A 15,141-nucleotide genomic window follows, 5' to 3' on the forward strand; every position below is an offset into this window, starting at 1 on the left:
TGAGTCTTCTCTTGTCTCTACTCCTCCCGTTACGGGGTCTGAGACGCCGAAGGCTCCCACCATTAGCTCTGACAAATTGAAAACCCTAGTCATTGGCGACTCCATTACCCGCAGTATTAGACTTAAAGCGAATCACCCAGCGATCATACACTGTTTACCAGGGGGCAGGGCTACCGACGTTAAGGCTAATCTAAAGATGGTGCTGGCTAAAGCTAAATCTGGCGAGTGTAGAGAGTATAGAGATATTGTTATCCACGTCGGCACCAACGATGTTAGGATGAAACAGTCAGAGGTCACCAAGTGCAACATAGCTTCAGCGTGTAAATCAGCTAGAAAGATGTGTCGGCATCGAGTAATTGTCTCTGGCCCCCTCCCAGTTAGGGGGAGTGACGAGCTCTACAGCAGAGTCTCAGCACTCAATCGCTGGTTGAAAACTGTTTTCTGCCCCTCCCAAAAGATAGAATTTGTAGATAATTGGCCCTCTTTCTGGGACTCACCCACAAACAGGACCAAGCCTGACCTGCTGAGGAGTGACGGACTCCATCCTAGCTGGAGGGGTGCTCTCATCTTATCTACCAACATAGATAGGGCTCTAACTCCTCTAGCCCCACAATGAAATAGGGTGCAGGCCAGGCAGCAGGCTGTTAGCCAACCTGCCAGCTTAGTGGAGTCTGCCAATAGCACAGTCAGTGTAGTCAGCTCAGCCATACCCATTGAGACTGTGTCTGTGCCTCGACCTAGGTTGGGCAAAACTAAACATGGCGGTGTTCGCCTTAGCAATCTTATTAGGATAAAGACCTCCTCCATTCCTGCCATTATTGAAAGAGATCGTGATACCTCACATCTCAAAATAGGGTTACTTAATGTTAGATCCCTCACTTCAAAGGCAGTCATAGTCAATGAACTAATCACTGATCATAATCTTGATGTGATTGGCCTGACTGAAACATGGCTTAAGCCTGATGAATTTACTGTGTTAAATGAGGCCTCACCTCCTGGTTACACTAGTGACCATATCCCCCGTGCATCCCGCAAAGGCGGAGGTGTTGCTAACATTTACGATAGCAAATTTCAATTTACAAAAAAAAAACATGACGTTTTCGTCTTTTGAGCTTCTAGTCATGAAATCTATGCAGCCTACTCATTCACTTTTTATAGCTACTGTTTACAGGCCTCCTGGGCCATATACAGCGTTCCTCTCTGAGTTTCCTGAATTCCTATCAGACCTTGTAGTCATAGCAGATCATATTCTAATTTTTGGTGATTTTAATATTCACATGGAGAAGTCCACAGACCCACTCCAAAAGTCTTTCGGAGCCATCATCGACTCAGTGGGTTTTGTCCAACATGTCTCTGAACCTACTCACTGCCACAGTCATACTCTGGACCTAGTTTTGTCCCATGGAATAAATGTTGTAGATCTTAATGTTTTTCCACATAATCCTGGACTATCGGACCACCATTTTATTACGTTTGCAGTCGCAACAAATAATCTGCTCAGACCCCAACCAAGGAGCATCAAAAGTCGTGCTATAAATTCTCAGACAACACAAAAATTCCTTGATGCCCTTCCAGACTCCTTCTGCCTACCCAAGGACGTCAGAGGACAAAAATCAGTTAACCACCTAACTGAGGAACTCAATTTAACCTTGCGCAATACCCTAGATGCAGTTGCACCCCTAAAAACGAAAAACATTTGTCATAAGAAACTAGCTCCCTGGTATACAGAAAATACCCGAGCTTTGAAGCAAGCTTCCAGGAAATTGGAACGGAAATGGCGCCACACCAAAGTGGAAGTCTTCCGACTAGCTTGGAAAGACAGTACCGTGCAGTACCGAAGAGCCCTCACTGCTGCTCGATCATCCTACTTTTCCAACTTAATCGAGGAAAATAAGAACAATCCAAAATTTCTTTTTGATACTGTTGCGAAACTAACTAAAAAGCAGCATTCCCCAAGAGAGGATGGCTTTCACTTCAGCAGTAATAAATTCATGAACTTCTTTGAGGAAAAGATCATGACCATTAGAAAGCAAATTACGGACTCCTCTTTGAATCTGCGTATTCCTCCAGGGCTTAGCTGTCCTGGATCTGCACAGCTCTGCGAGGGCCTGGGATCGGGAGAGACACTTAAGTGTTTTAGTACTATATCTCTTGACACAATGATGAAAATAATCATGGCCTCTAAACCTTCAAGCTGCATACTGGATCCTATTCCTACTAAACTGCTGAAGGAGCTGCTTCCTGTGCTTGGCCCTCCTATGTTGAACATAATAAACAGCTCTCTATCCACCGGATGTGTACCAAACTCACTAAAAGTGGCAGTGATAAAGCCTCTCTTGAAAAAGCCAAACCTTGACCCGGAAAATATAAAAAACTATCGGCCTATATCGAATCTTCCATTCCTCTCAAAAATTTTAGAAAAAGCTGTTGCGCAGCAACTCACTGCCTTTCTGAAGACAAACAATGTATACGAAATGCTTCAGTCTGGTTTTAGACCCCATCATAGCACTGAGACTGCACTTGTGAAGGTGGTAAATGACCTTTTAATGGCGTCAGACCGAGGCTCTGCATCTGTCCTCGTGCTACTAGACCTTAGTGCTGCCTTTGACACCATCGATCACCACATTCTTTTGGAGAGACTGGAAACCCAAATTGGTCTACACGGACAAGTTCTGGCCTGGTTTAGATCTTACCTGTCGGAAAGATATCAGTTTGTCTCTGTGAATGGTCTGTCCTCTGACAAATCAACTGTACATTTCGGTGTTCCTCAAGGTTCCGTTTTAGGACCACTATTGTTTTCACTATATATTTTACCTCTTGGGGATGTTATTCGAAAACATAATGTTAACTTTCACTGCTATGCGGATGACACACAGCTGTACATTTCAATGAAACATGGTGAAGCCCCAAAATTGCCCTCGCTAGAAGCCTGTGTTTCAGACATAAGGAAGTGGATGGCTGAAAACTTTCTACTTTTAAACTCGGACAAAACAGAGATGCTTGTTCTAGGTCCCAAGAAACAAAGAGATCTTCTGTTAAATCTGACAATTCATCTTGATGGTTGCAAAGTCGTCTCAAATAAAACTGTGAAGGACCTCGGCGTTACTCTTGACCCTGATCTCTCTTTTGACGAACATATCAAGACTGTTTCAAGGACAGCTTTTTTCCATCTACGTAACATTGCAAAAATCAGACATTTTCTGTCCAAAAATGATGCAGAAAAATTAATCCATGCATTTGTTACTTCTAGGTTAGACTACTGCAATGCTCTACTTTCCGGCTACCCGGATAAAGCACTAAATAAACTTCAGTTAGTGCTAAATACGGCTGCTAGAATCCTGACTAGAACCAAGAAATTTGATCATATTACTCCAGTGCTAGCTTCCCTACACTGGCTTCCTGTTAAGGCAAGGGCTGATTTCAAGGTTTTACTGTTAACCTATAAAGCGTTACATGGGCTTGCTCCTACCTATCTTTTCGAGTTGGTCCTGCCGTACATACCAATACGTACGCTACGGTCACAAGACGCAGGCCTCCTAATTGTCCCTAGAATTTCTAAGCAAACAGCGGGAGGCAGGGCTTTCTCCTATAGATCTCCATTTTTATGGAACAGTCTGCCTACCCATGTGAGAGACGCAGACTCGGTCTCAACCTTTAAGTCTTTACTGAAGACTTATCTCTTCAGTAGGTCATATGATTGAGTGTAGTCTGGCCCAGGAGTGTGAAGGTGAACGGAAAGGCTCTGGAGCAACGAACCGCCCTTGCTGTCTCTGCCAGGCCGGTTCCCCTCTCTCCACTGGGATTCTCTGCCTCTAACCCTGTTACAGGGGCTGAGTCACTGGCTTGCTGGTGCTCTTTCATGCCGTCCCTAGGAGGGGTGCGTCACTTGAGTGGGTTGAGTTACTGACGTGATCTTCCCGTCTGGGTTGGCGCCCCCCCTTGGTTTGTGCTGTGGTGGAGACCTTTGTGGGCTATACTCGGCCTTGTCTCAGGATTGTAAGTTGGTGGTTGAGGATTTCCCTCTAGTGGTGCGGGGGCTGTGCTTTGGCAAAGTGGGTGGGGTTATATCCTTCCTGTTTGGCCCTGTCCGGGGGTTTCTTCGGATGGGGCCACAGTGTCTCCTGACCGCTCCTGTCTCAGCCTCCAGTATTTATGCTGCAGTAGTTTATGTGTCGGGGGGCTAGGGTCAGTTGGTTACCTGGAGTACTTCTCCTGTCTTATCCAGTGTCCTGTGTGAATCTAAGTATGCTCTCTCTAATTCTCTCGTTCTCTCTTTCTCTCTGAGAACCTGAGCCCTAGGACCATACGTCAGGACTACCGGGCATGATGACACCTTGCTGTCCCCAGTCCGCCTGGCCTTGCTGCTATTCCAGTTTCAACTGTTCTGCCTGCGGTTACGGAACCCCTACCTGTCCCAGACCTGCTGTTTTCAACTCTTAATGATCGGCTATGAAAAGCCAACTGGGATTTATTCCTGATTATTATTTGACCATGCTTGTCATTTATGAACATTTTGAAAATCTTGGCTCTCTCTAATTTTCTCCTTCTCTCTTTCTTTCTCTCGGAGGACCTGAGCCCTAGGACCATACGTTGGGACTACCGGCCGTGGTGACTCCTTGCTGTCCCCAGTCCGCCTGGCCTTGCTGCTATTCCAGTTTCAACTGTTCTGCCTGCGGTTATGGAACCCCTACCTGTCCCAGACCTGCTGTTTTCAACTCTTAATGATCGGCTATGAAAAGTCAACTGAAAATTATTCATGATTATTATTTGACCACTTATGAACATTTTTGAACATCTTGGCATAGTTCTGTTATAATCTCCACCCGGCACAGCCAGAAGAGGACTGGCCACCCCTCATAGCCTGGTTCCTCTCTAGGTTTCTTCCTAGGTTTTGGCCTTTCTAGGGAGTTTTTCCTAGCCACCGTGCTTCTACACCTGCATTACTAGCTGTTTGGGGTTTTAGGCTGGGTGTCTGTACAGCACTTCGAGATATTAGCTGATGTACGAAGGGCTATATAAAATAAAATTGATTGAAATTGATTGATAGTCAGGAACAGATGGCTCTGTCTGTTCTTCCCTGATACAAACACAGTAAAACATTTTCATCTCCAACTAAGCTTAACTTTTTGTTGTTAATAACCCCCTATAGAAGAACGCTGCTCGAGCTATCACCCTTCAGGGGGTTGTAAAGACTTTAAAGGGAAATTCCGCCACTTTTCAACCTCATTCATCATCTCCAGCACCAAAACAATGTCTACATACACTCACCGGCCAGTTTATTAGGTACACCAACCTGTTCACAAAAATGGATCGCTCCTAGTTACTGTTCGGTTGAACGTTAGAATGTGCAAAACCAGTGACATAAGCGACTGAGCTTGGTATGATCGTCGGTGCCAGGAGCACCGGGTCCAGTATTTCAGAAACGGCCGCCCTCCTGAGCATTCACGCTTGACAGTGTCTAGGGTTTAGCGAGAATGGTGTGACAAACAAAAAACATCCAGTAAGCGGCAGTCCTGTGGGTGAAAATAGCTCGTTGATGAGAGGTCGACGGAGAACGGCAAGAATCGCACAAGCAAAAAGGTGGGCCACAAACAGACAAACAACGGCGCAGTACAACAGTTGTGTGCAGAACGGCATCTCGGAACGCACAACTTGTCAATCCTCGTCACAAATGGGCTATTGCAGCAGACGACAACACCGGGTTCCCCTCCTATCAGCTAAAAACAAGAAGAAGTGGCTCCAGTGGGCACGCGATCAACAACACTGGACAGTTGAGTGGAAAAACATTGCCTGGTCCAACGAATCACGGTTCCTGTTTTGTCATGCTGATGGTAGTCAGGATTTGGCCTGAACAGCATGAGTCCATGGACCCATCCTGTCTGGTGTCAAAGGTACTGTTATGCTGGTGAATGAGGACCCAAAAGCGACGTAATAGAAACAGAGTCTTTATTCCAGTATCAAACAAACAATGATTCTCCTGGATATATCAAAGGTAAAACCAAAACAGGAAACTGAAATCCTCTCGTCAGTAGAGAGGAACGACAGGAGACGCGACCACAGACTGCAGGTCGCTTCAGGAAGGCACAGGCCGTAGCTGACATAGACACCTGCTCACACGCAGCATCTGAAGAAGGCAAAAACACGACAGGGCGGAACAAGGACACAGGAACAGCAAACATCAAACAAGAATCCGACAAGGACAGAAGCGGAAAACAGAGGGAGAAATAGGGACTCTAATCAGAGGGCAAAATAGGGGACAGGTGTGAAAGAGTAAATGAGGTCGTTAGGAGAATGAGAAACAGCTGGGAGCAGGAACGGAACGATAGAGAGAGAGAGCGGGAGAGGGAGAGAGGGAGGAGGAGAGAGAGAGAGAGAAAGAGGGAAAGAACCTAATAAGACCAGCAGAGGGAAGCACAGGGACAAGACATGATGATCAATGACAAAACATGACAGGTACAGGCTGGTGGCGGTGGTGTACCTCCATCCAATCTGCAGCAATGATGTCAACCTTTTAACTTAATATTTTTTTACATATGTTGACACTGGTATTGTGCTGGAAATAATGAAAATGAGGTTGAAAACTGGTGGCATTGCCCTTTAAGTAGTTTAACAATTTTAAAAACACAAATAGCAAACAGTGACTCTGCTACAAAAACCCACAATACCATAATAAATTAACATATTATTAAATATAGATCACCTTATTCCATCTGAGGTATCGTTATCATCAAGGTATGGCGTTTTTTTTGTGCTTCCTCTGCAGAGCCTCCATTTCCTATATATTCACTTTTAGCATCAAGCACGTTTTGCGTCGTTTCAAGGAAGAAGCCATTTTACAATGTAACTGTGGGATGTAAATGCACAAAACACACCAAAATATTTAAAGGTAGAACAACTGAAATAAACAATCTAATTTAGTTTACCAAGTATTTTAGGGTAGTAAAACAATTATTAAGGCATTGTAAAAAAAGAGCCATTGTCAAAAGGGCCGTCCACAATTCCCTTTTGGCCAATTTAGTGCCCATCTACACTGCGTTCAGCACGGGTTGTGGGTTTCATTCCCACGAGGCACCTGTACGAAAATGTATATATTCACAACTGTAAGTTGCTCTGGATAAGTGTATCTGCTAAGTGACTAAAATGTAAAGACCACTTGACTTATTTCAGAAGCTGTTGTGTTACAGCCTGAATTCAAAATTGATTAAATATGTTTTTTCTCACACAGTTTTTACATATTCATATTTTAAATGACGATGGCAAGTCAGGTTCCAGAAAATCTAGAACCGCAGCCACTCCGTAGAAGCAGACAGAGCATGGCTTTGTGTCCGTGGTTGCACCTTTGCAATGCAGAAAACAGCTCCTTGGTACACCAAACCGTTCAAAACTAAAGACCTATTTTACCATAGTTAAATTGTTTTTCTTTCTGGCACAGATTCGCGGGACGCTCTTAAAGGGGCACACACAAATTAACCCTCCTGCGTGAGGAACTAAGAAAACTATGAATGTATTTCAAATAAACCTTACTACTGGAGTTTGTCAAAGAAAACAGATGATTTGCAGTAATTTGTTTGGTTAAAGACAAATTCAACCAGTTAAAGCAAGGTCCAATAAGCGTAGATTATGCCCCAGGCATTATTGTTTGGTAAACTGCTATTAATATAACCAATTCATCTAACAAATAAGAGGTAAACCTATAGGCTAAGAAAGACTAACATACAGTATGATTGTACTGCATTATTTAACTTATGTAAATACCTTACAAGTCTTGTGAATGTTGAATTACCCTGCTGTGTAGGCTATAGCCGTTGTCAGAAACTGACACAATTAGAGCAGGAAATGTTATTTCCTGTGTTCTTTGTGAAGTATGTGCAAAGACAGTATATTCTAAACCGTCTTTGGTGTGTGCATGTGTGCAGTGAAGGTCTCTGATTGGTTGAGAACCCTGGAAGGTGGAGGAAAGCAGCAGAAATATTAAGCCAAGATGTCAAACTACAGGTCGTTTCTTTGGGAATATACACAATATTAAGCGATCTGTGCATTTGAACAACAGCATCATTTATTATTTTTTTAATTTAACCTTTATTTAACCAGGGTAGCTCGTTGAGAACAAGTTCTCATTTACAACTGCGACCTGGCCAAGATAAAGCAAAGCAGTGCGACACAAACAACACAGAGTTACACATGGAATAAACAAGCGTACAGTCAATAACACAATAGAAAAAAGAAAGAAAGGCTATATACAGTGTGTGCAAATGGCGTGAGGAGGTAAGGCAATAAATAGGCCATAGTAGCAAAGTAATTACAGTTCAGCAAATTAACACTGGAGTGATAGATGAGCAGATGATGATGTGCAAGTAGAAATACTGGTGTGCAAAAGAGCAGAAAAGTAAATAAAAACAATATGGGGATGAGGTAGGTAGATTGGGTGGGCTATTTACAGATGGGCTATGTACAGCTGCAGCGATCAGTTAGCTTCTCAGATAGCTGATGTTTAAAGTTAGTGAGGGAAATATAAGTCTCCAGCTTCAGCGATTTTTGCAATTCCTTCCAGTCATTGGCAGCAGAGAACTGGAAGGAAAGGCAGCCAAAGGAGGTGTTGGCTTTGGGGATGACCAGTGAGATATACCTGCTGGAGTGCGTGCGACTGGTGGGTGTTGTTATCGTGACCAGTGAGCTGAGATAAGGCGGAGCTTTACCTAGCATAGACTTATAGATGACCTGGAGCCAGTGGGTCTGGCGACTAATATGTAGCGAGGGCCAGCCGACTAGAGCATACAGGTTGCAGTGGTGGGTGGTATAAGGGGCTTTGGTGACAAAACGGATGGCACTGTGATAGACTGCATCCAGTTTGCTGAGTAGAGTATTGGAAGCTATTTTGTAAATGACATCGCCGAAGGATAGTCAGTTTTATGAGGGTATGTTTGGCGGCGTGAGTGAAGGAGGCTTTGTTGCGAAATAGGAAGCCGATTCTAGATTTAATTTTGGATTGGAGATGTTTAATATGGGTCTGGAAGGAGAGTTTACAGTTTAGCCAGACACCCAGGTATTTGAAATACACCTATTGTAACGATTATCGTCGGGAGAAGGAGAGGAGGACCAAAGTGCAGCGTGGTACGTATCCATAAACTTTTAATAAAGATGAACACACGAACAAAAACAACAAAACGACCAACGAACAGTTCTGAAAGGTGCAACAAACACTAAACAGAAAATAATCACCCACAAACAAAAGTGGGAAAACAGGCTACCTAAGTATGGTTCTCAATCAGAGACAACGATAGACAGCTGCCTCTGATTGAGAACCATACCAGGCCAAACACATAGAAACAGAAAACCTAGACATACAACATAGAATACCCACCCACATCACACCCTGACCAAACTAAAAATAGCAACATACAAAGCAATCTACGGTCAGGGCGTGGCACCTATATCATCTTTTGCTTTGTAAAAAATGTAATCATCACTGAATCCCTAGTATCATTGTTTTGAGCAGGTTTACCAACTATTTAGAATGAGCAGCCAGCTCACGAGCGAGTGCACTAGTGACTTTGATTGATTGATGAAGGAAAAACCCAACAGATGTGTTAATGGTGGGATCTGAACCTGGGTCCCCCACTATCGAAACAAATATCTTAAAGGTGCAGTTTGGGCACCGTTTGTCACCGTTAAAGTGCAATGAATGTATTGTTTAGTGTTGTGTTGTGTAGTGGCTTTGCTGGCATGCATCAACATTTTATTTATTTATTTGCCCCACAAATGGCCACTGGACACCAGTAATTAAAATAAAAGGCTTGAATATCATACAGGTAGTTCGTTCCTTGTTCCTTGTCAATCATTGGCTCATTGGTGAAATTAGCATTCTGACAATATCTTTAATTAAATCATTCATTCATTTATTAATGCAATTGCAGACTGAAGTTAACAACAGGAACATAGCACGCATGTTTCCGAGTAAGTTCTGCAAAATAGAAAAGGTCCCAAGTTGCTTTTATCATGCTTGTAGTCAACCCCCTGTGATGTAACTGCCTACGTCATTAACTTCTACTCATGAGACCAAAACCATGCCTACACAGCTATGTAAACAAGAGTTTTAGTGTTATCTAAAAGCTTAGCAGTAAATGTCCAAGTTGATTTATAGTGGAATGTCTGACGGGTCTCCTATCTCTTACACTCCCCTGCAGAGTTCTGACTTCACAGTCACACATTTCTCAGACTGTTTCTTCATAAGAGGCAGAAAGCCTAGAAAACAACTGTGGAACAATATTAAACCTCATGTGTAAATATATTGTTAATCTGTAGTCTAGGACCCTATAAATGTAAAGAGGGTGGGGTCTTATAACCCCTCCCCTTCTATTAATACAACATAAGCATAATCAATTATTATAATACATCAAACATTTAGTACAGCCCCCATCTCGGTGAACCTCTAACCAGATATCAAAGGGACGCAAAAGGCACTTTTATTGTGAAACGACCCAGTAACTAGCAGGCCTCTGGCACTGAGCAGTTCCCGGTAGTAGTTTAGCCAACTGCTCTTCCCTGATGTGGTACAAAATGCATCATTTATATTTTACATTGATGTTCTGACATTGGTTTTATTAAAGGACATTTAAACTGGGTCCAGCACTTCATGAGACACAGCTACAGTATAGTGAATTTCCAGGCCAAGTTAATATAACATTGAAAATACTGCAACAAACAAACCCAACACAGCTATATGATGATTCAACTGTATTCCTTGACCGTTTTGACATTTATATTGCATAATACATGACACCGCATTATTTGTTCACCCATTGGAGAAAGTGCAGGTATCTTATATTTCTCTAAACACCAGGTTATAATGGAAGATATGTTCTTAAAGTATATAAAAAAAACACTTCTAACAATTAATCAATGAAAGTATTGATCAACAATTAATAAATGTACTTATTTATCATTTTCATCTGCAAACTTGTTTTGTTTTCAGAGGTCACCCTGCATTACAGAGGTCACCCTGCTTTACAGAGGTCACCCTGCTTTACAATAAGAGATGATGAATGAAGAGACTCACTAATGTTCAGGTGATGATTGAAGAGACTCACTAATGTTCAGGTGATGAATGTGAATATGAAATTAAGAGACTACCTAATATTCCGGCAAAGATTGTGAATGTCAAATGAAGAGACTCCCTAATGTTCAGATGATGAATGAAGACTCCCTAATGTTCAGATTGTGAATACCAAATGAAGAGACTCCCTAATGTTCAGATGATTGTGAATACCAAATGAAGAGACTCCCTAATGTTCAGATGATTGTGAATACCAAATGAAGAGACTCCCTAATGTTCAGATGATTGTGAATACCAAATGAAGAGACTCCCTAATGTTCAGATTGTGAATACCAAATGAAAAGACTCCCTAATGTTCAGATTGTGAATACCAAATGAAGAGACTCCCTAATGTTCAGATGATTGTGAATACCAAATGAAGAGACTCCCTAATGTTCAGATGATTGTGAATACCAAATGAAGAGACTCCCTAATGTTCAGATGATTGTGAATACCAAATGAAGAGACTCCCTAATGTTCAGGTGATGATTGTGAATACCCAATGAAGAGACTCCCTAATATTCAGTTTCGTATCATTAAAGGACAATTAGTATGATCATTGTGATCACTGTTACTCCAACATACATTTCTGAGCCTGAGACTTTCAATGCCAGATTATCAATGACCATCCTCCCTTCATCTTCCCCCTCACAGACTTTTCTCTCTTCAGTCTCCCTCTTTTTCTCCTCCTCCTCTCTTATCGTTGCTATGGCTGCATCCCTCTTTTTCTCCTCCCCCTCTCTTATCGTTGCTATGGCTGCATCCCTCTTTTTCTCCTCCTCCTCTCTTATCGTTGCTATGGCTGCATCCCTCTTTTTCTCCTCCTCCTCTCTTATCGTTGCTATGGCTGCATCCCTCTTTTTCTCCTCCTCCTCTCTTATCGTTGCTATGGCTGCATCCCTCTTTCTAACCTCCTGTTCCAGTATCTTTCTCAGAGCCTCCTCCCTCCTCATGCTCTCCTCGTCCCTCCGGGTCAAGATGTTTGTCACATGATAGTATCCCCTATTCTCATTCAATAATCCGTCTATCTTCTCCAGCAGCTCTGTGACCTGAGTGAGGTCATTCTTTTCTTTGTTATTGAAGACGTGATGTCTACCACCACACATACTGAGAAGCTTTAGGGAATCACTGTTGTCCATTAGATACTTCTCCACTGGTTTCCCTTCTAGCTGGTCTCCACCAGTGAACAGCACAATGGTGTATTTAAGGGCCTCCTCCGCAAAGTTCTCGTTCATCCATTTGACAGTTTTCTTCTCCTCTTCTGTGCACCAATTGCACAACCTGATCACCAGCAGGAACACGTGAGGTGTTGAGATGTTGATGCATCGAGCTACTTTACCTGCAACGTCCTCAGATGGCAACACATCTGGGGTGTTAATCATAGTTATGTTATTTCGGCCCACAACAGCATCTTGTTCCTCACACTGTGGCCCATACGAAGGTGAAGCCTCCACTTTAAAGGCCTCTCTTCCCAGGATGGTGTTTCCTGATGCTCTCTTCTCTGATCCAGTCTTCCCCAGCAGAACAATCCGTTGCTGAAATCCCACCTCAGACCCTGCAGAGATGCAGGACATTTAAAGTAGGTTAAAAAAGGTTAAACAGTTAAAATAGGTTAAATTGAATGAGTGAATAACATTAATACTGGAACAAAATGAGAAATAAAGAAAAAATGAGTAAACTCACCATGGACAGTGACACACAAGTCTGCATAACACACAAGTCCTACCAGGGCAAGTACCAGTATGAGAATCCCCAGAAGACTGACGAAGAAGGCTGTTTTCCATGAGCAGACCTACGAAGGAGTCATGTAACTACATTGTGTATATACTGTAGGTCACGATTAGAATTGCAGATTTTTGGTAACTTTTCCCGAATTCACAGGTTTACCAGTCATCTCAGTTGGAATCAGGAGGGAATAAGCAGGAAATCCAATGCTAATTTCTGGAAAACCAGGGAATTTAAGGAAAGTTACCATCATTTTGCAACCCTAGTCAATACCTTTCTTGACAATTTATATCAGGGGACCAAATAGACATTTCACTGGAGAAGAAGGAAACTCTACCTGAGTCACAGTTTGTTCTGTTTCAACATATGTTTCATGGACGTGATCATCTACATTTGGAATGGTTTTCCTTCCTTCAGTGGCCTCCACCAAAGTGTGTTGCATCAGTCCTGGGACCTGGTAGTGGTCTCTAACATGGTTCTCACAGAAAGTAGCCTTGCAATCCTGGCAGAACTTCACAGCTTCGTCACTGCGCTGGACACATATGGTACAGTCCAGTCTGGTACGATGTACTATTCTGCTATCCTGCATCTGGCCTAAAGCAGGCAGAGGGTCCTCAACAGTAGGGCTGTAGAAAGGTTCAAGCTGAATGAAGCCACCCGTTACATGCACGTTTATAACACATGCATGTCCATAGCGAAGGATCAACAGCATTACGTTTTACATTGTACATTTAAGTGACTCACAGGAGCAATTAGGGTTAAGTGCCTTGCTCAAGGGCACATTGACAGATTGGTTGCTGGATTCAAACCAGCAACCTTTCGGTTACTGGCCCAAAGCTCTTAAACGCTAGGCTACCTGCCGCCGCATCATGGTACATGATAGTAGATAAGACAGCATTCAGTACTATGAACAACAAACACTTTTACATTATAAGAAATCAATAAATAGCTCAGGCTAGGATTCCTCATAACACCAAAACAAAGGTGTATATCTGGTTTACATTATGGGCATACTGTACCTCTGATTTATATGAAGACCAGATCCATATAAATCAATCTCACTGTCTGCTGAGCCGACTGTATACACTGAGTACTCTGTCTCCACCAGCTGGCTCCTAGCAACAACAGACAGAAAGAGAAGAGCAGGGTCTGAAATGTTTGTCAAAAGAGGTTGGAAATCTAAAAAGTCAGTTTTTTTTCCCAGGAGAGTAGAAGTTTGCAGCTCGGTTTGTGAGCCATCTGTTATTAAAGTGAACAAAAAGAGACTAATGTTTTACAGTGCATTCAGAAAGTATTCAGATCCCTTGACTTTTCCCACATTTTGTTACGTTTCAGGCTTTTTCTAAAATATTTTTTTCCCTCATCAATCTGCACACAACACCCCATAATGACAAAGCAAAAATTGTTTTTTAGAAATGTTTGCTGAATTATTAAAAAATAAAAACAGAAATACCTTATTTACATAAGTATTCAGACCCTTTGCTTTGAGGCTTTAAATTGAGCTCAGGTGCATACTGGTCCATTGATCATCCTTGAGATATTTTCTACAACTTGATTGGAGTCCACCTGTGGTAAACTCAATTGATTGGACATGCTTTAGAAAGGCACACACCTGTCTATGTAAGGTCCTACAGTTGACAGTGCATGTCAGAGCAAAAACCAAGCCATGAAGTCGAAGGAATTGTCCATAGAGCTCCGAGACAGGATTGTGTCGAGGCACAGATCTGGGGAAGGGCACCAAAACATTTCAGCAGCATTGAAGGTCCCCAAAAACACAGTGGTCTCCATCATTCTTAAATGGAAGAAGTTTAGAACCACCAAGACTCTTCCTAGAGCTGGCCACCTGGCCAAACTGAGCAATCGGGGGAGAAAGGTCAGGAAGGTCACCAAGAACCCGATGGTCACTCTGACAGAGCTCCAGAGTTACTCTGTGGAGATGGGAGAACCTTCCAGAAGGACAACCATCTCTGCAGCACTCCATCAATCAGGTCTTTATGGTAGAGTGGCCAGACAGAAGTCACTCCTCAGTAAAAGGCACATAACAGCCCGCTTGGAGTTTGCCAAAAGGTACCTAAAGGATTCTTAGACCATGAGAAACAAGATTCTCTGGTCTGATGAAACCAATATTGAACTCTTTGGCCTGAATGCCAAGTGTCACTTCTGGAAGAAACCTGGCACCATCCCTATGGTGAAGCATGGTGGTGGCAGCATCATGCTGTGGGGATGTTTTTCAGCGACAGGGACTGGGAGACTAGTCAGAATCGAAGGAAAGATTAACAGGGCAAAGTACAGAGAGATCCTTGATGAAAACCTTCTCCAGAGCA

The 15,141-nt window shown here is 42.9% G+C and overlaps 1 protein-coding gene and 1 long non-coding RNA gene across 2 annotated transcripts; both read right to left on the minus strand.

Annotated features, from left to right (window-relative positions):
- Positions 1-5,035: 5,035 nt before the first annotated feature.
- Positions 5,036-7,856, minus strand: LOC129851295 (uncharacterized). Its single transcript, XR_008758958.1, has 3 exons — positions 7,756-7,856; positions 6,701-6,844; positions 5,036-5,077 (listed from the first exon to the last, which is right to left on the minus strand). It is a non-coding gene; the product is annotated as an uncharacterized LOC129851295 (long non-coding RNA).
- Positions 7,857-11,413: 3,557 nt separating this feature from the next.
- On the minus strand, positions 11,414-13,927 carry LOC129851296 (GTPase IMAP family member 7-like). The gene is made up of 4 exons (XM_055917739.1): positions 13,837-13,927; positions 13,155-13,443; positions 12,776-12,884; positions 11,414-12,647 (listed from the first exon to the last, which is right to left on the minus strand). The coding sequence occupies exons 2-4, from the start codon at positions 13,404-13,406 to the stop codon at positions 11,629-11,631; spliced, it is 1,380 nt and encodes a 459-aa protein (XP_055773714.1). The 5' UTR covers positions 13,407-13,443; positions 13,837-13,927; the 3' UTR covers positions 11,414-11,628.
- Positions 13,928-15,141: the final 1,214 nt, after the last annotated feature.

This window comes from Salvelinus fontinalis, chromosome 3 (assembly GCF_029448725.1).
Source record: "Salvelinus fontinalis isolate EN_2023a chromosome 3, ASM2944872v1, whole genome shotgun sequence".
Classification (NCBI taxonomy): Eukaryota; Metazoa; Chordata; class Actinopteri; order Salmoniformes; family Salmonidae; genus Salvelinus; species Salvelinus fontinalis.

Coding starts and splice junctions, on each gene's coding strand:
- LOC129851296 (XM_055917739.1), bottom strand. CDS start 13,406: ATGCAGGATAGCAGAATAGTACATCGTACCAGACTGGACTGTACCATA. Junction 12,885..13,154: donor CAGAACAAACTGTGACTCAG/GTAGAGTTTCCT, acceptor ACTCCTTCGTAG/GTCTGCTCATGGAAAACAGC. Junction 12,648..12,775: donor CTTGTGTGTCACTGTCCATG/GTGAGTTTACTC, acceptor GCATCTCTGCAG/GGTCTGAGGTGGGATTTCAG.